General features: G+C 40.6%; 1 protein-coding gene across 1 annotated transcript; it reads left to right on the forward strand.

Moving 5' to 3' along the window:
* Nucleotides 1–696: 696 nt before the first annotated feature.
* LOC108235839 (germ cell-specific gene 1-like protein) lies at nucleotides 697–20,888 on the forward strand. Its single transcript, XM_017416089.3, has 5 exons — nucleotides 697–1,164; nucleotides 3,464–3,511; nucleotides 8,945–9,097; nucleotides 16,266–16,377; nucleotides 18,002–20,888. The coding sequence occupies exons 1-5, from the start codon at nucleotides 864–866 to the stop codon at nucleotides 18,300–18,302; spliced, it is 915 nt and encodes a 304-aa protein (XP_017271578.1). The 5' UTR covers nucleotides 697–863; the 3' UTR covers nucleotides 18,303–20,888.
* Nucleotides 20,889–26,226: the final 5,338 nt, after the last annotated feature.

The raw sequence follows: 26,226 nt of genomic DNA on the forward strand, positions 1-26,226 counted from the left end.
TTTTGTGTTTTCTAAGATCAGTTGACTGTGGCAGTCATCTTGAAATGGATTGAGTCCTAAAGGTAATCAGTTCTTGATGTACGTCCAATGATTACTTTCTGAGAGTTTCATTAAAATCCATTCTGTGGTTCATGAGATATTTCACTAAGAGATTATTCTAGCAGGTAATAGCAACGTTTAAAGACAGATCATGCTTGATCATTTTGCCCTCATGGTATAAGTTGGGGATCAGAGTTAGGTACCACCACACTAAATCTTAGCTCAATAGCTGTAAAATAAATTGGGTTACAGCCATTACTGTGTTTTCTAACATCAGTTGGCTGTAGCGGCCACCTTCAATTGGATTGCCTCCCAAAGTCAATCATTTGTAGATGCACATCCAGTGATTGCTTCCTGAAAGTTTAGTTAAAATCCGTCCTCTGGCTTATGAGATATTTCGCTAACAGACACAGAAAGGAAGGCGGGCGCGCGCAATACCATTATCGCCCATTTCGCAGTGACATAAACTGGCATAAGAATAATAAGACGTGTGCTGGGAGTAGGATCCTGACAGGGGTCCGTGGTGGTACAGAAGAGGTGTGTGAGAGAAAGAGAGAGAGAGAGAGAGAGAGAGAGAGAGAGAGAGGGTGGAGTGTATTAGTGGGTGGGGGGGCTGACAATATGAGAGGGAGCGGTGCCGGAGCGGCAGACGTGAGGGGCACGCGCTCGGAGCCACAGACGTTAATTAGCGGCGGACATATTAACCGGATTATGTGCGTCCGGGGACAAGAAGTGGCCTGAATCCGGTGTGACACGGGATTAAGTCAAAAGGCGCCGTGCCTCCCAGCGGCTCCGTCACCACCACCACCACCACCACCGCCACCATGGGCATAGACCGGCGGCGGAGAGCCTCCCTGGCGCTCACCTTGAACTTCCTCGCCCTGTTCCTGGCGGTGTCGGCGCTCACCACCAGCTACTGGTGCGAGGGCACGCGCAAGGTGGTGAAGCCGTTCTGCGCCGGTCCGGTCACCACCAAGCAGTCGTTCTGCATCATGTTCAACAGCTCCAACGTGAACGACACGCGCCTGGTGCAGTACATCTGGGAGACCGGCGAGGACAAGTACGTGATGAGGAAGTTCCACACCGGCATCTGGTTCTCCTGCGAGCAGAACATCAACATGAGCGGTGAGTCGCCCACCCTCCTTCCCCGAGTTCTCGGAGGAGTTGGTTAGTTGGTTCGAGTCGGCGCGCGCGCGCAAGACAGGTGCGTCAGGACAGGGCAGCGTCGGTCCAGCAACCTCTGGAACCAAACCAAAACAAACAAACAAAAACGAAATACAACAATGGCAAGCATCTAGGTGTGTTATTTTAAATAAAATAATCTTAATCTGCCGCAACACTGACTGGATTTAGGGATTAATCCCGGAAACTACTTCACATGTCACTCACAATCTGCTGCTCAGCCGGAAAATCTTTGTTCCGTTTAATTCTATAGGCTACATTCAGACCCCCTTCAGACCCCCACCCCTTCAAAAAAAAAAAAAACATTTTTAAGATTTGTTTTTAAGAGCGAGAAGACATAAAAGAGTAATGACCAACTGGAGGCCAGAGGGCCACCTTTCGGCCGCAAGGGGGCTTCTTCCGGTCTGCGTGGGTTCAGATTCATTAAGGCTGAGGTCTCACAAATCAGAGGCTTTTAGAGGGTGACATTTTTCTTCTCTGACCACGAACCAAAGGTTTATTTTTCCTGTTTCACACAGATGTTTTCCATCAACATCTGGACTGGATATATTTTAAACACACACAAATGCCCAGCCAATCAGGATCATATTGTGCGCCTGTGTCTCCTGAATTACAAGTTATGATTTTTGAGTGAATTTTGAGTTGAATTTTGCAAGCAAGTTAACATATTAAATATGATTAAAATAAATATACTATATTGGTAGAGAATATGATATATAATACGGTATAATATTAAACCGTAAAGGTGTAACAGTACATCTAAATCATGGGTTGGTGCAGACTTTGATGTGAGCATCACATTTTGGTATGAATTTGACACAACAGCAAAAAAGAAACATATATTTTTTTAAATATTTATTTATTTATCTATTTGTTCTTCTTCATATCTCTCCCATAAAAAGTGTCAGAAAAACCAGCCCCTCTTGCTGGTGCTCACGCTGACAGTTAGCAGGACACGCACAGTGAGGTGGGATTTCTCAGCTGGTAACGTCACAATTAAATCTGAAAACATAAATAAAAACATCATACTGTATTTTTCTATTTTAAAAAGACAAACAGTGTCCTATAAACAAAGTGAAAGGCATCTGTCTTTTGGGTTAAAAAGTATATATATACATATATGTATATATATATATATATATATATATATGTGTATATTACAAGAAACAAAACCAAGAAGCTTTTGTTTTAAATGATTTGACCTCGACTTGATGCAAAATAAAAAGCATGACAGAACTGAATAACATCTCCCAAAGTGAAAATACAAAATAAATGTAAAAAAAAAAACACCTTAAAGACTAACTTTTAACTTCTCAACTAACTGAGTTCTGCTGCGGCTAAATGACGTTAACGCTAGGGTGATTGAATAAATTAACAAATAGCTTGCCATAGAGCATTTGAAGATGTATGACCTACTTGGCTTGCCGTACGTGGACTTGTCGCTCTCAGCTGCTGTCGCGGATCACCAGGAAACGTTTCCGCACAGCTCTTTGAGCTTCTGCTTGTCATCTGAACTCGTCGTTCATGCTTTGTTTTGGCGTGGAGTGCTTTAGATACAATCTTCTCCTCCTTTTTTAGTTGTGGCAGTTAGAAAAATACAGTTAAATGACACACGCCTGCTTTTAAATGTGAGCTGTGATTAATATATTCTTCATCTGGCTGCCTGTACTTGTCCTGCCTGTTCATACTGTGACGGTCTGGAATGAAAGTGTGTCATTAGTACTACTAAACAGCCTAATTAGGCCCCAAATCCTGCATTTATTTAATTATTCTAAGTAAAAGGCTGGCCTCTCCAGAGTCTGCTAAAAAGAATTCTGGCCCCTGTGCAACTCTTTGCTGGTGACCCCTGCAATAAAGCACTTTTCAAGCTAATATTAAAACAGCATAAAGTGATCTCACTGTAGGCCTTTGCCCTTGCATCTGGATTTGAATGCCATCTCCGTTGTGTGTGGAACCTGCTGCTGGTTTCCAGCACAGTTCCAGAAAAACCAGTGCGACGCTACAGGAGGCTTTTCGCTGACTGGAAGGAAAAAAACCTCCTCTCAGACTGCCTAAAGCTGTCGTCGTTTTCGTTTTGCCGTTTTTTTATGTCACACCTCTACCCTGGTTTTGGAGTGCGCATCCGTGGCTTTTCAGTCACGTTCGCCCGTTAAGGTGGAATGCAGATGAAGGGCCTGTCTCGTTTATCGTAGGGGCCACAGAGTGTCAATTAAATGTCTCATTTGCATTCTTTGTCTTCCAGGTGAAAAATGCCGGAGTTTCATTTACGTGGCGCCGGCAAACGAAAGAGGTAAGATCGCACTGGTTGTTTATAATATGGGGCATTTAAACTGCACTCGTTGGGCACTTTTTTTTTTTTTTTAGAGATACAGAAAATGTTTTTTGAGTGAAGCTCACATAGAGCACCACAATCCAAACCGTTTCTGTTCAGTTTTATCCTTTTGAGATTTGGTTTCCTCCAGGCTCTTTAAAACACCAAGATGATAAGAAAAGAGCGGAGACTGAGGCGGTTGTTACAGAAAGATATTTAACGTCCCTTGTGACAAAACACTGGTCTAACTCACTTTTAATAGGAGTGTAAAACAGCCAAGATAGGCTAATGTCTTTTCCATCAGTCTGTATTGGGCCGTGAATTGTTTACGGTAGATGAGGCGCAAAGAAAGACTGTCCTACTGCGTGATTCATCATAATCTGGGAATCTTCCACCCTCTGGGTTAATGAGGTCAGGAGTTTCAGTTGTGGGCGAATGAAAGTCCACCATTTTTCAAATCTACCCTCAAGTGTTATAAACACACAACAGATTCCACCGTGTCATTATTTGTTAAACTAACAAAAAAAAAAAGCCAAAACGGATGTGTGTGGAAGTCCACCCCATGATTCAGTAACTTGTATAACCCCCTTTAGCAGCAATAACACTCAGTATTCATTTTCTGAATGGCTTTATGAGTCACTCACATGGTTATGGAGGAATTTTGGCCCACTCTTCTTTACAATGTTGCTTCAGTTCATTGGGATTTGCAGACATTTGTTTCTGCACAGCTCATTTAAGGTCCCACAACAGCATTTCAGTCAGGTTCAGATCTGGACTTTGACCGGACCATCACAGCACCTTGATGGGTTTGGGATCATTGTTCTGTTTCCTGGCCCACTCTGGGTCAAGTTTTAGATGGTAAATATCTAACCTGCCTCACATTTGACTCTTGAATCCTTTGGTCTACAGAGGAGTTTGTGGTCGACTCGATGACTGTGAAGTGCTATGGTTCTGAGGTGAAAAAAAAAAAAAAACAGTATCAGCCCTCCACCACCGTGCCTGACAGCTGAAATGAGGCATTTGGGCTGATGTGCTGCACTTGGTTTTCATTAAACATGGCACTGTGCATTATGCAGATAAAACTTTACAAACCAAAGTCGTGCTGTCATGTTCTTTTTTGAAATAAGAAGCTTTCTCCTGTAATTCTTTCAATACTTGTTCACTCTTTTTCGAATTACCCTGACATGAATTTTAACTTTTAACCTGCTAACTGAGGCCTGTAGAGACTGAGGTGGAGCTCTTGTTTGTTTCTTGTCATTTCTCTGAGCATTGCACGGTCTGACTTTGGGGTGAGTTTGCTGGACTGTCCACTCCTGGGAAGATTGTCAGCTGTCTCAAATGTTTCCTATTTATAAATAATCGCTATCACTTCACAATATTGGACTCCAAATAGTTTAGAAATGACCTTTTTCCCTTCCCAGACTGATGGGCAGAAACAGCTGCTTCACTAAGGTCATTGCTGATTACTTTCCACCTCCACGTTGTGTTAACACACACCTGTCTGCTCCAGAGCGGCAAACTGACAAAACAACAAAGCTGGGTACTTTCCCTGTTTGTAAACCCTAGAACTGAAATAGGGTGGCCTTTCTTTTTCTCAGGAATATGTTTGCTGTGGTCTTCATCCACAACTCATAAGTTCATGTTTCTGAATGTATGTTGTTGCTGATTTGGATATCTATAAACTAAAAAAGGAAATACATAAATAAATAACATAAACATCCAGTTTTTCCAGGTAAAAACATTAGTGAACTATACTTACAACAACATAGGCCTAAACTCTCTAAATGTTCAAAAATGATGAATATAATTGCCGTTAAAGGGGAGATTTCGTGTTTTTTCACAGTTCATTGTGTAGCGTACTTCTGTGTCGAGCGGAGTTATAAGAAGGTCAATTTTCTGACCAACCATAGCAACCCAAGCTCAAACCTTTGATTAAAGTGAGTGCTCTGTTAAATATATTTGCACTCTGTCGCTTTTGCATGAAATAGTTGTTCACTTTGAACAATATTGCATTTTTTTCTCGCATCGCTGCAGCTGCCTCGTGCAGCCTGCTGCTAACCAGGTGTGACTTTGGTTCACACTTGGTTTGACGTGAAGAAGAAACTGAGGTCACATGGTTCGGGAGCAAAGCATTGGGTTTACGTGAAAACACCTCTGAATATCTTTGTAGCATTAGCGATTTTACCAGACGTTTCTATTTTAAAATAGTGCTGCTGTTAACTTAAAAAAAGCAGCTTTTGAAGCTGCTTAGTACATATGCGACTTGGTTCAAAAAGGTAAAAACGCTGTTTTCTATAATTAGTTGACGTTCTTACAGATCACATTCAGTGGCTGCGATGCTTATGTTTTAAAGGATTTATTAATAATCTAGTAGCTTTAATGATTATGACTGAAGGAACTGATGTAATGTAGTTATGGAGAAGGTTTACAGAAGCAGGTCAGGGTGGACGGGTGGGTCAGCAAATACTGGAAAACTGTTCATTACTGAAGTAACGGAGCCAAAGCACATTAAAGCAAAGCAATTTGTTTCCTAAATGCATGTTGCTTTTGTTCCTCAGCCTAATCAACAAAGTTGGGGAAAGGTGCTGTACTTTCTTGTTTGAAAGTACACAGCATATTGATGTAAATATGTGAGCATATTTAGCCTATAAATACACCAGGTGCCGTTTCAAGCAAAGCTCTTCATCGGGCAAAGTTCAAATCCATTTGAAATCATTTTCGAGCTGTGATCCTCGCTGTTGCCTCTCTGTCTTACATTGGGGTTGAACATGTCAAACTATCACTCAGAGGTGGTGAGACTGAAACTGTTTTGCATTTACACCTCAGGCACCTCGTCCCCTAAGGGCCTCGGTGAAGAAACAAATATTCGCCTGTTTTTTTTATAAATGTGTTTGTGTACCATTCATTTGTTCCCACATATACTGGGCTGATTCCTGATTCTGTTATTGATTATATTGATATGCTTCTGTCTATTAACAATCAATCAATCAATCAAATTTTATTTGTATAGCACATTTCAGCAGCAAGGCATTTCAAGGTGCTTTACATAATTAAAAAACAAAATAAAAACAGCATGTGACACTGAATAAACAGTAAGAAAGAGACAAACATCAAAAACCCGCACTCTAACCCTAATTTAACCTTTGTTAACAGAAAATATAGCGCCTTTTTCAGCGCGATGACAACTTATTTGTCTGACTGTGAGTTGAGGGATCGTGTTTCAGATTGTGTACAGACCAGTGGTGTACAATCCTGGTCCTGGAGGGCCACTATCCTGCATGTTTTAGATGTTTCCCTGCTCTTCAGCAGGACTTCAAGTTCTGCAGAAGCTTGTTAATCACTCAGTCATTCAAATCAGACATCAAAGCAGAGAATCACCCAAAACATGCAGGACAGTGTTCCTCCAGGATCAGGATTGGACTAAAGGCATGTACATATACCTCACTGTCTTACAGCAATGAGGCATTTTCCCTTTTTTTTTCTACATAATGAGACTCATATTTGTTTAATAAAAAGTCCAATTGACATGTTGTCACAAACTGTCACCATATATTATGTAGTTCTGGAAGATGTTCTTATTGATTGTTCTCATTGGACAATTTGTTCACATGATTGTGGTCACATGATTTAGGATGGCGCTGTGCATTTTCACTTTGATGAAGATTTTAAAATTGACACGTAAAACACCCCTTGTTACTTTCCCTTGAATGAATTTCACTGTGGTTCTTCATCCTGTAAGTGATGCTTTAAGAAGCACAGTCTGTTTTTCACTCAACATGAATCCATCCATGCATCCATCTTCTGTACCAACTCGTTCCTGTTCAGGGTCATGGGGAGCTGGTGGGCGAGAGGCGGGGGTCCACCCTGGATGGGTTGCCACTCCATCACTGTTCCACATAGACCAGTGGTTCTCAACTGATCTGGCTTCGGGACTCATCATCACCCCTTAATGACAAGCCGTTACTTGAATCAAAGGAAATGTTCGACTTCTCAAATTTATTGAAGGAAAAGGTGGTGCAGTTTGGACTTGAGATAGAATAAAACATCACAGTATGCCAATATAAAAAAATCAACAACAAATTTCATAATAAGCCAAAACGACCAACAAGTGGGGATACTAGAGAGGGAAATATATACATTTTATGTTCAGTTAGCTGCATTTTAAATAAAACCAAAATGCTTCACTTCAATAACATAAACCTTTTTTCACAGACTCAGTTCTTTCACGCACAAACATGAAATAAAAAAGTCCAAGTACGGAGAAATAGTTTCAAAAATTATGTAGCTTTAACTGAGTACCTGCCCACTGAATATATAACAATGTCCTATTAAAGATATTCAGTCACTTGTTTAAGCATTAACAAAAAGACTGACAACAATCAGATTGTTGATTTTTTTTTCCTAACATTTTTGACCTTCGACCCACTAGAAACAGACAAATACTCACAAATTAAACATCCAGAGACAATTTAAAGTTTTTTTCATCTTTTTACCAAACAAAAGCAAACCTCAAACACAAACTCACTCGTTCTCGTTTATCTAACCGACTCGATGCTCTCCTTGAACGCGCAAACTCATCAATGAAAATCAGAGGGGGGAAAAAAAAAGTCCAAAATGTGGGCAGCAATTTGAAGATGCATAACCAGGCAACTCCATGCGTTCCTCTCTCCAAAGCAGAGAGCTTCTTAATGAAAAAAGATCCACTGCTGCTGAAACATCAGCTGAACTAGAAGGACACGTAGCTGAATCTCACAGTCACACTTGTTTTCCGCCCCTGGAGAGCTCGAGCCTCCTCAGCTGGGGTTACATTTCCGTGCCGTCCTACTCATTTCTATAATTTCTATCAATAAAATATCACACATAATGCAACTAAGGGAACGCTTTTATCAGATATTACCAACTGCAGACAGTTAGAGTAAAACAGCTTAAAAAATCCTTTTCCACTAGCCCACTCTATTTTACTAAGAGGCTGAAAATCAATTTGGCTAAAGGATGCTCATAAATCACACTGGGATATTTTTGGTAATACTTCTATTGCATAACTTGTGATTAATTAACTACACAATAAGTTTCCACCCTTGGGTGTTACATGCAGTTCTACTACAACTTATAAATGCTTTTTTTAATTTGCTGATATGACTTCCCAGCAGACGTAACGTGAGCTCAAGATGTGGTGCATCTCCTAATATATCATGCTGAATATCCTTTCTTTGACTGTAAAGGTCGCTGATCCTCTTTTCCATCTCTGTGTCCTCCCTTCACCCCTGCTTAAGGATATATTTCACCCCCGTGCTTCTCACTTTATCACGGTTTCGTCATTTACTCACCTCCGTGCACCCCGTCCTCCTCACATTACTGATGTTTTTGTCCCCCTTTATGAAACTCTTTGTTCTAACCGCCTTGTCTCCGCAGGAGTGCTGTGGCTTTGCATCGTGGCAGAGTGCCTGTACATCCTCCTGCTGGCCACCGGAGGCATCCTCATGTCCTTAGAAGTGTGTCACTTTGGCAATGTCATCGACGGCCTGAAGCTCAACGCCTTCGCTGCCATATTCACCGTGCTCTCAGGTGAGAGGTGTCATGATCTTACCGGCTGCAAAAGTTGTACATCTGAGTACCTGGCTCAAACGGTGGGATCAATCCGATACATTTAGCCATTTCTGTTCTGTGTTTGGTAAAGATTGAAGGAAATTTGAATTACCCTCATGTTTTGTACAAGAAAATGCCATTTTAGGGGTTGATTTGTTCTGTTTTAAGAATAGAGGAAAAACAGCTTTTGTGAGTGCAAAAGGGCACACATAATCGCACTTCTACTGTAGTAGTCAATATCTGAGTGTAGCTAATTTCTAGCGTGACCACCAGCTTGTATTGTACCGTACAGACAGAGCGTTTGCACAGCATGAGACTGTGCAGTGGTATGGTTGGAGTATTTCACTGGGCTGTGACTGTTAGGCTACGTTCACACTGCAGACAAAAGTGACCGAAATCCAATTTTTTTTCGCCAATAAGCGACCCATATATGATTTTTTTTTTTTTTTAATGACAATCTGAACATGACAAATCCAATTGTTACAAACCCGACCCAGGTCACTTTCATATGTGGTGCTAAATCGAATATCTGATGCTTTTCAAAGCGACCTTAGTCTGAACGGTCATGTCGCATTTTATCCGACTTTCACGTCTTTAAAGTCGGGTATGTGGATCAGTCCAAATATTGATATTGATACTGTCCTGGATGACTGAGAATCTACACCAACATATTATAGGGGTAGGCCACGGGGCGGGGGGATTGCGCTACCGAAACTTGGCGCCATTCGTGGTGTTGTGGATAGGCGTAGCTTCAGATCACATGGTGTTGGTTGTGATTATAGATCACCTGTTTCTCACCTGGTGCTTTTTTAGTGAGTGGGTGATGGGGGAAGTCTACTTTTTGCTGACCGCTTTAAGCTTGTACGTTTTTGTCTTTGATCACTGTTTAAACCGGCGGATCCATTTTTAATGCTGCTTTTGGACACGGATGTTTGTTATCCACTGATGTTCGGCATGAAAATAAAACATCTCAACTGCAGCGTGGATTTAAGTTTTGATCAGCTGGCGCGTCAACTAGGATTCCCCCTATTCAGCTGCTCAGCGACTTTGTTTGACAGTCGCTAATACGTGGAGACTATGGACAACGTTGGCCCTGTGTTGTTGCTGTTTTTTAAACTTATGGGGATTCTCCTGAGACTTCAGGAAGAGAGGCGCAGTGGAAGAAATGCTCTGGATGCCGCGATTGTTGCGTGGAGTAGGACAGCTGTTATCCGCCGGAGATTTCCGGCTTTACAGCGCCTTCAGCTGGGGGACAGATGGCATAAACGTTGCAGGGTAAGCTAACGCTGTTGTTTATAGTCGCTACTGTTCCAAAATTGTCTATCGTTGTTTTCTTTGCTCTTCTTGCGCTTCAATCTGACCACACCCACAACCAATGAGTGAACAGGAGCTAAGCTTGCATCACCAACGAAAGCAGGGCTGACCCGCTGGCCCTACTCCGAAGCAGGGACCAAAGAAGCAGGGCCAACCTTGAAAAAATGCCAGTGGAAATGTGCGCAAAGCAAGCTGAGTAGAGTGGAGCCGGGACCTTTAGAGCCGGTAGAAAAGGGGCATTAGTGTACCAATTAACCTAACATGCATGTTTTTGGTCTGTGGGAGGAAACCGGAGCACAGGGAGAACATGTAAACTCCACCCAGAAATGCCCCAGGTCAGGAAGCAAACCTGCAACCCTCTTGCTAGGAGGCGACAGCACTACCCACTATACCACTGTGCCACAGTGTCAGAGGCTAGTTTACTCTAAATTGTGAGAAAGTCAACAACTTTCCAGTTGCAGTATTTGCAGCCAGCAGGTCCTGCAGCTGCTTTTCAAGCAGCCAGGTTTTGAAAACAACTGCCTGTTTTTGTGGAGATGGCTTGTAAAAAAAAAAAAAAAAAAAAAAACTATTACAAGTTGTGCACATTATTACACTGCCCACCTCCACCCACATCGTACCCACCTCAGCCCGCTTTGTACCTCCCTCACTGTTTCTGATTTAATCCACAGGAATACACCTGCGAAATGAAGCTGGGCAGATTTGGACCAGTTTTATTTTCCACATTATCTTTTTAATGACGTGGTCATTTGGGGCTGTAGCTTCGGACAGATTATGCTTTAAAACTCTGTGGCCAAGGGGGGCAGCAAATTTATAGGGGAGGCCACCGCACCCCGTGCCCCTGTAAGAAACCACACGCTGATTTCAAGTGATTACAGTTCTGCTTTCAAACAACTGAGTCTCAAACTGTGTTTTCATTCTGGCATTTGTCCGAACACATCCAGGCCAGCTGCAGCCCCACGGCCCATTAGAAGATTTCCAGCTAGCTTGCAGTCTGCCTCTAATTCTCAGTGGAGGAATTAACAATGACCTTCTCCCTAATCCACTCTGTGAAAACGATGCCGAGCACCAACCTCTCAGCAGTGAATCAGCAGTAAAAACTACTTGCCTCAATAGCAGTGAGTCACTTAATGACTTGACAAGGCAAATTCAGAAAGGGTCTAAAAAAAAGAAAAAAAAAACAAAAAAAACTTTTAAATCTAGGTCAGCATCTTTACCAGAGGCTCATGCGCTTACTAAGTTATTAGCAAATGAATTGTCTTTTTTTTCCTTCATCTGCCAGCTTAGCTAGTGAGCTTATTCTCAGTTTCTCAGCAGTGCTATTTTTAATTCTGTGGGCTTTGACAATGTTTTGGCTGGTTAGGTTATCTTATGTTAGGTATTAAATTGTTTAAAGGGTATAACTTCAGCTAAAAGTAGACTCATTCATTTTCTGTATACGCTGATGCAGGTACCCAATACTGACGTGTGTACCATAACATTTTAGTACAAATACATGCACTGTTATGCTCCTAATATATACTGATGCTTTCATTCATGCTTGTGCACAAAGGTAAAACAAATAGAAACAATAAACAAGATTATTCCAATTGAAGCTCCTTAGTATTTTTAATTTATGCAACAGATTGATTTAGGTTGATTTTGTTGCCCCTTACTGGACAGGCGAAGGCTGATACCTGAAAGGTTGAAAGGTGTCAGTGAGATGATCTCTCTGGTGTTGCGTGTGATTGTTTTGTTTTTGTCACTTCGAAAAAGGGTCGCTTGGATTGGCATTTAGGGTCACCTTGTGTGTGCAGACCCTGCATCATCTCCACATCCAAAGCCAGGCAGGGACTCGGAGATGTGACATTTATCCTGACACAAAGCTGTCCCTGATCTACATAGCATTATGATAATGTTACACTGGGATATTTTAGGAATAAACATGAGAGCCGATAGGGATGAGATGGGAATTTAGGTGTTCGTTGCCGAATGTGGCGCATTTTTTTCTTTTTCAGTCCAGGGATTTGAAGGGGGGGCAGCTTAAGTGGTAATCGGATTGGAAGGATCCAGTTGCTGGTTTTTTATTCCTCCACTGTTTTATAGGTGATGAATGGTTCACGTGAGGAGAGCTAGAAGCTGTGCTTCAGCTCACCAGGACTCGAGCACGCAGCATTGACAACATTCTGTTAAAACGTTGGCTTTCGGTGATGCAGATAATGATCATTTTGCATAAATGTTCCCTCTGGCTTGCAGAGTGACAGGGAGAGCCACAGTGTGTGTGGTTTATTTTTGTTTGTTTGTTTGTTTTATTGGCATAAAATGGGGCTTTGCATAAAGTTGGGACTTTTATTGCAAAATGTCACAAAAAAAAACAACAGAGTGCCCCCAAAATAAAGACAATTTTAGGCTGCTGCCCATTTTTATGAAAAGTAAATTATCTCAATTTAGTTTTAGGTTTTGCCCAAATGTTTTTGTTTATTTAGTACACTTTAACTTACATATTAAGGACTGAGGGATGCAGTAGTGATAGTCGAAGTGTCAGCCAAATTACACAGTAAGTTGTTGTGGTAGCATTTTATAATAACTACACCTCATTTAGCCTTATTTAATCATTAATAAATTATTATCAACCTTTAAAACATCATGAATGAAGGATGATTCATACTTAATATGCTATAAATTAACACATTTATTAATGCTTTAGCCATAAAGGCTAATTACTTCCAAACCAATATACTCCAATATAACCATTATATATAAATAGAGCAAATGATTTGTAAACCAAAGAAAGATATCAGTGTAGATTAATTCTAAATCTCTAAAATACTAAACGCCTGCTGTATTCAACCCAATCATGTTCCATTACTTTAACTAGAAAGGAAGCAGTTTTCCAGAATCCTTATAATCTTTAAGTAGTTGTTCTGGCATTGGATCTTCTTTAAATGCAAAGGCATTGTTGGCCATAAAAAGTTTTCATCGTGACCTTCTTCTTCTTCTTAAAAAAAATTGTCATCGAGTCCTGCTTCTGTTACTGCTTCTGCAGTCGACTGTGTTGTTGTTGTGTTTTTGCAACTGTTGCCTGTCTGAGGAGAAAATCGCGTGCTAATTATACCTAAGGCCAGTTGAAAAATTCTGCGGACTCACGCTAGCAACAACAAATCCATAAAAAGTTTCTTCTAAAAAAAAAATCTGTGATTGAGTCCCGCTTTGGATTTCCTGCTTGTTGCACCGTCCGCCGTGTCTTCCTGTGGTTCCATCTCCTCATTGGCACCTGATTTGTTGTTGCTAGCGCGAGTCCGCAGAACCTTTCGACTGGCCTTAGGAGTCGGAAGAGTCAAAAATGTCAAAACATAACTATGTGTTTTGTAGTCCACGTCTCCTGGCTTGGTTTTGACTGATTTTGGTCTGATTTCCATAGGTGAAAAGGAACTTGTGTGTTTTGTCTGCATTAATGTGAGCCATGACTAGTCGTTCAAAGCACTTCGTCGGTCACTGAGGCAGGTTACAGAAATGATGGCGGCGGTTTTAAACTGTTAGTCCAACAGTCGGCTGGAGACAGAGACGCTGACGGTGTCTGTAAGTACGTCAGCTAACTCAGCAGCACAGTCTTTCTACTCACGGCTGGGAATACTGTCGGGCAGCTTTGTGTGGATTGACTTTTTTTTCAGTGCCCTCCTTACATCAGCTGCACACAATCCCAGCACCTGTTTCCCCATCAGGGGAGGGGGCGGTTTTCATCCCTTGTGTGTTATTTAAAACCTCAAAACCTGCGATAAAATTCATTTAACCTGTCTGTGAGAGAGGCAAACTCGGCCTACTACAAGTGATGTTACTTTAAAGTTTGTTATGGTCTGAATCATCGGCCACATGTGGCTTTTGTTTCCTGGATCAAAGAATATGTCCTTGATTTGTTTCTGCGTGCCAGCTTGGGCTTCTTGATGGCTCAGGAGAGGTCAGTTTTCACAGAGCCGAGGGCTACTTTGTCTCCTGATCTGAAGGCTGCATCCCTCACACTCAACCTTTTCTGTACCTCCAATGTCATCCATGGTTTATGAATTGCCTGCTGTAAGCTCGGATCACTGCGAAGTCACACATGCACTTCTTTATGGGGGCGATGACTGTCTGTGTAGTCATTACCTCATTCATGATGGCTGCCACAGCTAACTGTCCTTACAAAACTCAAAATGGCTAAAATGGAGTCGGTTTTACAGCTATTAAGCTGAAATTTGGTGTGGTTGTAGCTGAGGCTGATCTCCAACACATACTCTAAACGTTAACAGATTGTACTAGATCCTTGTTTAAATTTTGCCATTAACTAGGTGGAGTCAACTCTGTCTGTTTGCAAAATATCTTGTGAACCACTAGATGAATTTTAATGAAACTTTCAGGAAGTTATCACTGGCTGTACATTTACAACTGATTAACGTTTGGGGCCAACTGAACTCAAGATGGCCGCCACAGCTAACTAACTGTAAAAAACACAAAAATGGCTATAAATTTAGTAAATTTTACAGCTACTGAGCTAAGATTAAGTGTCATTGTAGCTGAGAGTCATCCACAATTTTAAGTGCAACTCATTGCGCAAGCTCTTTGCTTAAGACTTTGACATTAACTGTTGGAGTCAACCCTGTTTGTCTGTTAGCAAAATATCTCATGAACCACTGTAGAGATTTTAATGAAACTCTCAAAGAGTCGTCATTTGATGGACATCTACAAATGATTACGTTAACATAATATTGTTAATAAGGTTTGACCAAAACACTACAACTCTGTCCTGAGAGGGGTTAGGAAATATGCATTTCTTTAAGGAATGCAAGGCCTTTACTTTAGTGTACTGAGTTCTATGTGCTGGAAAAAGCACAACAGCAATATAAAATGACTCTTCGAGGTTTTGTCATGGAGCTGCTTTGTAAGCCTCCTTCACATTTGTGTGTCCCCCAGATTCAGTGTGTTTCACATATTGCCGATGTACACACTCAGCTTACACCTTACCAGAAACCTCCATGTCCCTGTCTGCATAGAAAGATGTTAGTCTGGCCAGCTGGACTGCAGCGTCAGAGATGTTAGAGACGGCTTTTGATGAAAGTAGCACCACGCCAGTCTCTCATTTTCATGCACGTTGTGTATCTGTAGCCGTAAATAATCCAAAGGAATGGATGCTGGTGAGAAAAAGTGACGGCGCGGCTGGTTTTGTGTGGGTTAGCTTCAGGGCGTGCCCGAACGCTGGCTCTATTTCCCCTATTTTCATCACCTATCACAGCGCTTCCTGTGCACCCTCAGCACATCTGTACAGCTCGTCTCCCACAGAGAGAAGCCTAAAACCTCCCACGGACCTTGCAAGGTTCTTCTTGAATTCCAGCAGCAACTCTTGGCCGTTGTTTTTTTAGCAAATGTAAACAAAAATTTAAGGAAACTTGAATAAAATCTGTAGGGTCATGAGAAGAAAAACAACTTCCTGTTATATTCAAAACGAGGATATAGAATGACAGGCATGAACTTTATTTTACATCTTCTTTAATGCCTTAGTTGCTCTATTTTTTAATGAGCTAAAATGGAAAACTGGTTTTGGTGTAAATGCTCACATTTGTTAAGTTGTGTAATGTTTGAGTTAATGTGCATTGCTGCTTGCAGGTAATGGATTTTATTTTGTTCATCTGGTTCTTTGTGGGTTTCATCTGAACCCCATTCAAAACGGTGTTTAAAAGAAGGAAGACTTTCAGGGAGAAACGGGAGAAATGTGCTCCTCGGCTTCAGTTTATACAATGCTGCCATCATGTGGAACCATTTGAGAAGGGCACTGATCAGTGTGTATGTGTCCGTGTGTGTGTGTTTATCTTTCTGTGTGAGGCAGGACTGTTGGGTATGGTGGCCCACATGATGTTTACAACAGCCTTCCAGCTGACCGTCAGTCTGGGACCGGAGAACTGGAAACCTCAAACGTGGGACTACAGCTGGTCTTACATGTGAGTGAGATTTTCTTCAGAGTCATTTAGTGCCAAAATTCGTTGAGTGACAAATGGAACAAGGGTAAAGGGACACCTCAGCTCTCAAGCTTCATTGGTGCCAATATACCAGCAAGAAACGAAGCACTTATACAGAATAATAAGCTGAAAAAGACTTCAAGCAAACCCCTAAAAACAGTCCTGTCAAGGAGCTGTATTTAGACATAGGGGATGTGGATGTGGGAGAAAAGAGGGTTTTTTTCTATTATCAGTGGGCTCAGATTACTTTACAATTAAAACTATCTATAGTTGATTCCGAAAGTATTCTGATCTTGAAGATGCAATCAAATACTTATATAGATTTTTCTTATTAATCTATACTCAGTACACCATATTGACAAAGTGAAATCCGACTATTATAGAGTTTTATAAATGTATTTTAAAAAAGCTGAAATATCAGGACCACAAACTGAGACAAAGGTTCACCTTCTAATATGACTGTGAGCCAAAACACAGAGAGGACAACACAGGAGTGGCTTAGAGACACTCTGTGGGTGTCCTAGAGTGGACGGCCAGAACCATAACTTGAACCCTGTCAAACATCTCTGGAGAGACCTGAAAATGGCTCCACCAACGGTCCTCATCTAACCTGACTGAGCCTGAGAGGATTTGTAAAGAAAAATGGCAGAAAATCCACCAATCTAGGTGAGCAAAGTTTGTTGCATCAAATAAAAAGACTCAAGGCTAAAACTGAAAAGTTGCTTTAACTCAGTACTAAGGTCCAAATACTTATGGAAATATGATATTTCAGGGTTTTCATTTGAAAAAAATTACAAGATTTTATACAATTATATTTTTACTGTGTCATTACGAGGAACTAAGTGTAGATAAATGAGAAAAACAATGAATTTAAACAATTATATTCAGGCTGCAACATAACAAAATTGTGAAAATTAAAAATTCTTGAAAGCACTATAAGCTGCTGTATGTTACTCTATGAACACATTGCTCAATCAAATGTGTTAGTACTCATGACAACATAGAATTCTTTTACTGTATTCCCTTAAACTCAAATAAAATAAATTGGTTTTATCCTGCTTTTATATCATCCTGTTTTTCATCTGGCAGCATAGATTTATTCCCATATTTCTGTAATTAACTAGGAAACCAAATATTTATGAAACACTAATACTAAAAATGAACAACTCAGGAGCACTACGGCCTAAAAAGAATGAGGCGTGCACCATCTGAATTGTGAGGAAAAATGGCCCCTATTTCATATGCTATGAAACGCTGTCCAAATTTGCATGCTTTTTGTGCTTATTGTTTGTCCTCTTAATGCTTGTCAAAACAGCCTTAGTTTTCCTGTCAGACAGTAATTATTACCTGTCAGAATTAGATTGGAGCAGCTTCCGTCCTGACATGGAATAATTGTTTTGTCGGCTTCTTTAAATAATGAGAAATTGCTTTTTGAAGTATTTATTTTGAAAGAGTTGCTGTTTAGGACAATTTACTCTTATATTTTGGTAATCTTTCCTTCTGACCTTTGGTATAAAAAGTGCTTTATATTATTTAGTCAAGTATTTGCAGTATATTCTGGTATGTTTTGAGTAAAGGTGAACAGTTCCTCCTTTTTGCTTTACAGTTTGGCGTGGAGTTCCTTCACGGCCTGCATGGCGTCCTCGGTCACCACCATCAACCGCTACACCAAAACCATCCTGGAGTTCAAGCACAAGCGCAGGAACATTGAGAAGAACCTGAAGATCAAACAGAAGCTGCTGGAGCTGGACTCTCCGGAGCAGGTGTGGGACATGTACATCAGCTCAGTGCCGAGCACGGCCGAGGAGCTGCTGGACCTGTCCGCGAACAGCCGCAAGCTCTCCAACACGTCCATTTTCCTGGACCTCAACGACTTGCCAGATCCGCAGGGGGAGGAGTACTGCTAGACGAGCAACGTCAGCATGTCAGTTCAGTGGAAAACAGTGGGAATTATGTACACAAACTGTTCTACCACATCACGTTTTTTATTTATACCTTTAGCTCGCTTTTTAAACGCTTTGTTCTTTACCAACTCCTAACGTTTACAGTTGCAATCAGAAGCTTCTTCACACTCATCATGGGCGTGAATGTTATGTTAATGTGGAGCTTTCAGCGATTTATCTGAACCGTTCTGATGCCAGGGTGGAATCGTTACACAACATACAACTTGAACTGGGTGCACAAGTTTGAATTTATTTTGGATTTCCGCTAATTTATGCAGAGACAAAATTATACTGTACAGAAAAATGTGGGGAAGTTTCTCAAATGTTTTTTTAACTTGACGATACCGAGGCCTAATTTTAAGTTAGTGACGATGATTGATGGTCAGACTAGACGCAACCATTTGGCTTGAACTATATGGCCACAATGGTTAAATATGGAGTACTATAAGAAGTGTGTTTGAAGGCTTTCAAACCAAAGATCACTGTACCAACTGTCAAGTAGCATCATGCTGTGGTAAAAGACTCAAAGTAGGAGATACTAAGTGCTCAAAGTAGACAGACTAAAGAAGACGGACTCCCACAAATTCTTCAAATTCACTTCAGACCAACAGTAAAACGGTATATACTTGGACACCTTTGGGTGTTCCAACAGGACAATGACCACAAACACAACAAACTGGTTTCTGATTGGATAACTCAGGTTAGCATTAAGTTTCTGGACTGGCCTTCCCAAAGCGCTGACCTCAGCTCCATTGAAAAGCTGTGGACGCTGCTTAAAAGCTGGGTCCATGCCAGGAAAACTAACCAAGTTAAATGCAAAGAAGATCAGTTAAATATTCAGCCAGAATTATACCAGAAGCTTGTTGGTGGGTACAAAATGTGTGTTCAACATGCAACTTGCTAAGGGACATTTACCCAAATACTAGTGGGGGTGTATGTATGTATTTGAGTTTGTAAGTGTAATTATGACCCTGAAAGAGAAAATTCATGATACATTCAAAGATGTGTGCCCAATTTAGTTTTCAAAGATCATTGAAGTTGTTTATTGTATAATCATTCCACCTGGGGAAAAAGAGAACGGTTCAAATAAATCATTAAAGGCTCATATTAATGACATTCGTGCCTGTGGTTTGGTGTATGTAAACATCTGACCACATTGTATAAGTGGGTCTTTATTTGGCTAATCTTTTAGGTTTCCTAGCGAGTTCCTTTTTGAAGCAGTAAAAATTCAAATAATTGCAAAAATGAGCTAAAACTACAACTTCACCTTCAAAGTCAAGATGGCTCTTTTTCCTCCTAATTCTTGTCTAAACAACCAGGTTAAATAAAACGTGAAAACTAAAAGTAGGAACAAAAATGAGGTTTTAAGTCACTCTTTTTTAAAATTCATAACATTTCAATAACTAAAAATGAAAAGAAAAATCCTTTTTTCTTTATTATTTTTTAATTAAACCTTTCTCTCTCTTCATCACAGTCCTGAGAGTGGACTCTCTGAGCAGGAAATGTGCTAAGATGGTTTCAGATTTCCACCTTATTGGCTGAATATTTTACCACGACCCTAAACAGGATCAAGCAGGCAACGAAAAGAAATGGATGGATGGATATTTAGTTTCTATATCATTAACCTGCATGAAACACTGACATAACACTCCAGTTTGAGAATAATTAACACTTATTCTTTTGGCAAAATTTTATTCCACTTCTACTATTCCATTACTGAAACTGGTTCATCTTAAAGCACCTGTCATTCAACTGTGAAATGTGGAAATTTAAACAGCAGTGTGCACTTTGTAATTTAAAAAAAAAAACATGTTTTACTTTTATATCTTTACTCTGACATACAGTATTTGCTTAAATATATAACATTATGTAGATATTAATCATCCTAAATTAGGACTTAAGATTCTTCACTCAGCATTTTAACTTCCTGCCTTCCACCATAGCAACAGTGTCAAGGCGTCTGATTGCTACCTTTTGTGTGTGTGTGTGTGTGTGTCTGAGTCCAATGGAGGGATTATTCTAAAATGTTTTGAACAAATTTTGTTACACTTGATGTGGAGGCGAAGTCCAGCAACGGTAACTTTGGGTGGCCATTTCGCTCTTCATCTGTAGAACAGCAGCACAAGGATACTATTCTTGTTTTGATTGCTTTAAAAGCTGCACATTCAGTGTTTCACTACTAAAAAGTTCATGTTAAAAGCAAAGCCTTTAAATATTTTAGGATTCCCTTTTCCCAAGAGGTTCTTTAGATTGTGCAGGCACACATTTTCTTTCATTTTTATTCACATTAGCAAGCTAGGCTACACAGAAAACCTTGCTAGTAAACATGTTTTCTAACTAATATTTGCCAGTACTTTGGTGTGTCAATGGTATCTTAAAAGACCACAAGCACCAGTATTTACTTGAAAAGAATATTTTAAAGTTTCATTAAATTAATTACCTCCTACACACAAACATACAACATTGTATATATTAGCGGTGTAATGGTACGTATAAATCACAGTTCAGTAGGTACCTGGTGACGTTTTGGTACAACATGAATAAAACAAATGCCAAATGCTTATTGTAAACAGGTAAAACACAAGCAAAACAAAAACAAACCACCCTTGCTAGCTGGGAGACTCTTAAATGCTATCTCCCGGTATTGAAAATACAAAATAAATAAAATGCTAAACAGTCACACCTAGCTTCTTAGCTAGTGAGCTGTTCATACGGTACTGTTCATATGGTGCTTATTAAACACCGGGTGACCTATTTAATAGTGAGCAAAGTATGGGACTTATGTCAAGTTTGGCTTTCCATACATCACCTCTCATTGTGGTCTGAAACAAACAGGCAGCTCTCCAAGTATTTGTGTTTCATTTGATTTAGCCATTCTTGCTTTGCTTTGGCACAGAGTGCTTTAGATAGTATCTTCCTCTGCTGCTTTTCTGTTGTGGCAGTTTGTAAAAATCCATTGACAAAAAAAAAAAAAAGTGTGCTCTCTTCTAAATGAGAGCAGTGACTTGTCTGGTTGCCTGTATCCGTCCCAGACAAATGTACTTTGAGGGTTAGGTACAAATACATTTACAGTTTCACCTCTAATAAATACACTATATTGCCAGACGTATTGACTCACCCAACCAAATCATTGAATTCAGGTGTTCCAATCCCTTCCATGGCCACAGGTGTATAAAATCAAGCTACTTGTCATACAGACTGCTTCTACAAACATTAATGAAGGAATGGGTCGCTACCAGGAGCTCAGTGAATTCCAGCGTGGTGCAGTGATAGGATGCCACCTGTTTAATAAGTCCTGTCATGAAATTTCCTCACTACTAAATATTCCACAATCAACTGTTTGTGGTTTTATAACAAAGTGAAAATGATTGTGATTAACAGCAACTCTGCCACAAAGTGGTAAACTCACAGAGTGGCTCAGTGGATGCTGAGGCTCATAGAGCACAGAGGTCACCAACGTTCTGCAGAGTCAACAGCTGCAGACCTCCAAACTTCCTGTGGCCTTCAGATTAGCTCAGGAACAGCTTAGAGAGCTTCATGGAATGGGTTTCCACGGCCGAGCAGCTGCATCCAAGCCTTCCATCACCAGGTGAAAAAAGTCGGATGCAGTGGAGTAAAGCACACCGCCACTGGACTCTAGAGCAGTGGAGACGTGTCCTCTGGAGGGACGAATCACGCTTCTCTGTCTGGTAATCCAATGGAAGAGTCTACGTTTGGGGGTACTAGTCTGACTGCATTGTGTCAAGTTTGGTGGTGGGAGGATCATGGTGTGGGGTTGTTTTTCAGGAGTTGGGCTTGGCTGCTTAGTTCCAGTGAAAATAACTCTGAATGCTTCAGCATAGCAAGGCACTTTGGACAATTTTATGCTCCCAACTTTGTGGGAACAGTTCGGGGATGACCCTTCCTGTCCCAACATGACCAGGGCACAAAGCAAGGTCCATAAAGACATGGATGATGGAGTTTGGTGTGGGAGAACTTGACTGTTCTGCACAGAGTCCTGACCTCAACCTGACAGAACACCTTTGGGATGAATTAGAGCAGAGACTGTGAGCCAGGCCTTCTGTCCAACATCAGTGTCTGACCTCACAGATGAGCTTCTGGAAGAATGGTCCAAACTTCCCATAAACTCTCCTAAACCTGTGAAAAGCCTTCCCAGAAGAGCTGAAGCTGTTAGAGCTGCAAAGGGTGGACCAACATCAGATTAAACCCTGTGGATTAAGAATAGGATGTCACTCAAGTTCATATGTGTGGGAACGGAGGGGAGCGAATACTTTTGGCAATATAGTGTACATATACATATAAGAAGTCCCATTAAGACATTATTATCAAAATTTGTGCAAATAGCAAAATTAAGGTTTGCAGTTCTTTATGTTAATGCTTACTGTCTTTACTTAGAAAGTCATTTTGTGACTTGTGTTGGTTCAGAACAATATTTTTAACACAGTTTAGGTTTCTAATTATCTTTGTTTTGTTTTTTTGTCAGCCACTGTGTTCTGTTCACAAGTTAAAGTACCAGGCTTTTTAAAAATAAGGTGTTCTTTATATTTCTGATGCCAGACCATAATGCTCTTGTACAAAACTTAATTACATGACATATCAGATTCACTCCATGGGTTCTCTAAGGGTGTTATGAAGCAGAGAAACAAACCAAAAGTCAGAACCTTTTTGTAAAAGGGCCGTGACATCCCTACCCTCTTTGTTAATACTGTACCATTTAAAACAAGCACGACCAAGGCTTGATGGTTTGGATTTCACACACTGAAGGTGTACAAAGTTGAAACGTGTGCATGCATGACTTGCTCAGCTGTAGATATGGATTTCCGGACAGCCCACTGATAAAACCATACTTCTTGTATTAAAGTGACGATGCACTGCCTTCCTTACAAACCAAATGAACAAAACGTTGTTCGGCAAACTGTTTCAAACACACCTTACACCACTTTGGACTTTCATAGAATTTTCGACTTTTTGCAATCACATGCAAAGCAGAGTCTGGGGCTGATGGTGGACTGGGTCGATTATATCCACGAAGAATGGACCCGAGGACCTTACCTTCGCGCAGTGGAACAAAAGCTGCCAAGTGTGACCGTTTAGGGCGGCGGATGCCAGGAAATGCTGAGTGCCTTTTTCACATCCGGAAGCATGCCTCCGATCACGCAACATGCTTTGATAAGGGTGAAGCTGTTTCTCTGCCTATCCGCTTCAAAAGAAACGTGTAGCTGTCTGTGCAAACTGCCAAAACTCATCAGTGGGAGGAAGGCTCTCCTTCGGAAGCCCTCGGTGTGTATTTAAGTGTTTTTATTAATAATGTGATACTTGTATTGAAAAATGCACACCTGAATTGCTATCTACATGCATTTTAAGTGCATTTAAAAAGAGACATTTGTGTACTTTATTGTTCATTTCTTAGTGAAATGCAATGTCAATGACTTTTCCAATATATTCTGCTTGAGTTTGACTTGTTTTTCACCAACCTGTGTTCCAGTAAAGCATGATGCTTTTTTTGTTTTTCTGTACTCATCATAGCTTACGGGATTTGCGTTGTCTGTCTGTGCGTAGTTATTCCTTGGTTACATCATTTGTTGAGGATCATTTGCAACCTTCTCTAACAATATGAATGAAACAGTTGTTAAAATTTCATTTGAAAGTAAATTTAATGCATATATCGTAATAAAAAATATTGGTTTTATAATTTTTGGTATTGTTTTTGTTCTAAACTGAGCTTTGATGACCACAAGATGGAGGTGTTGTCTTCTAGTTGCCATACAGTTGGTTGCAAAAGTATTCACCTCCCTTGATAGTCTTTCTATTATGTTGCCAATCTGGAATTTTATTGGAATTCTAAACTGGATTGTAAGCAATGAATCTACTAAAAAAATATATTTATTATCCAGATTAATGAAGTTAAATAGTGGGAAAAAAAACTTGTTTTAGAAAATTATTCAGTTTAAAACTAAAAAGTGGTGTATGTATCTACCCCCTCTACCCCTAACCAGTTTCCTAGTCCCTGCCAGTTAAAAATAAAAACATCCCCGCATCATGATGTCGCCATCACCGTGCTTCACTGTAGTATCAGTAAGATCAATTTCCGATCACAGCATCTTTTATCACGTTTGGAGTAGAAATTTCAAATGGTGTGCCTTATTTTTTCTTTAACCGTCAGAGACTCTGTGTCCTCACGAGGACACCAGCTTTCAGCGCCACAATACATTCAACTGGGACCTGTTGTCCTTATTCAGGGAAGCTTTAGTTATTTATTTAATGAAATTGTTAAAAAAAAAAATTTGTTCATTCCCGATTGTTCTAAAACAATGTTAGTTTTTCTGTTTATAAGAGCTTCCTGTTGCTAAATAGTTCATTTAGGTTAAGTAATGATTGTGTCCTGTAGACAGATCCTCCTATCTCTGCAGAAGAGCTGCAGCTGCATCAGGGTTATATTTGGCCTCTTGGTTGCTTCTCTGATTAATGCCCGATCTCTGAGTTTTAGTGGACAACCCCCTCTCGGCAGGTTTGATGTGGTGGCATCATTTTTTTTCCATTTTCTAATAATTGGATTTAATGGAGCTCTGTGGGGATGTTCAGGAGTTTTGCACCTGTCTCTCTGACCTGTGTGGAGACTTCCTTGGTCTTCATGATGTCTCTTTTTTAGACCTTACTACTCAGAGACGCTGGTGTTGATTCTGGGCGTTATCAGAACCAGTGTAGTTAAATTGAAATCATCTGGTTTTTAAATAACTATGTGTTAGGATCTGGGTTTTTGTATTCTGTTTTGTCTTCATGTTTCAGTTTGAGTTTATTGTTTGTGTTATTTAGTTGTCTCTTCCCTGTGCCTCAGCCACCATTCACTTCTCCTCAGTTACTCTCTCTCTCTTCCCTGTTCTCACCCATCTACACCTGCCTCTAGCACTGTAATCATCTCACTTGTGCCCACTTCCACTAATTACCCTCTGCCTTTAAAACCCAGTCACTTTCCACATTTCCTTGCTGTGCTGTCCAGTTTTTTCCTACCGGTATGTGCTTCCTCCTGTGTTCTTGTGTTTAGGTTTTGTTACGTTTAGTTCTGCTGCCACGACAGCCTTTGTTTTGAAGTTTTTGATTATTTATTTAATAAATTAGTTCATTTTTTCCATCATGAGTCTGCATACTGGGTTCGCCTCATTCCACCCCAATAATGACACTATGTGGCTTCTCACTGAAATGCACTGATTTAAAGAAAATATTTTTAAAACTGTATTTCTCATTTTACCCAACAAACTAACAGATAATAAATAATCACCCTCATGGTATGCAACCCAAAACCAACACTTAGTTGAGATACAGTTGAAGTGAATAACAACAGAAAATAATGAAAAGAAATGTATTCGCTTAAAAATAACTTTATTTTTTTATGCTTTCCAACTAGTGCAAATGCATGCAAACTGAAACCAAAACAAAAAGCAGGAAAGCCTCAAACATCACATTCACGGGTATGGCTAGTGATTGGTTGAACGTCCCCGCATCGATCTTCGGTTTCTAGTCCTGCTTCGGCCGTCCTCCGGTGGTCCCATCACGTCCCTCAAAGTACAGCCCAGCAGGCCGGTTTTATGGCGGGGTGCTAAGATAAGCGGAGCATACAAATGAGCCGAGTGATCCACGTCAGTCCCTCTCTACATCCATTTAACCGCATTCATTATTCAAGAATACAAACCACTCAGTCAGATCCGAGCTCACGCTAAGATCTCCTCCCTCACTCTCTCCGCTGCCCCCACCACATTAAAGATTCATCCCCCCACTTTTTGGAAACAACGCTTGCAGGACGCTTCTCAGTGTGGACGTGCTGATTGCCTTTAAATTCTTAAACTCAGGCTGAGGAGCAAACACACGAAGGGGGAGGGGGCGCGGTTGATTT

The sequence above is a fragment of the Kryptolebias marmoratus genome, linkage group LG17, assembly GCF_001649575.2.
Source record: "Kryptolebias marmoratus isolate JLee-2015 linkage group LG17, ASM164957v2, whole genome shotgun sequence".
Taxonomy (NCBI): Eukaryota; Metazoa; Chordata; class Actinopteri; order Cyprinodontiformes; family Rivulidae; genus Kryptolebias; species Kryptolebias marmoratus.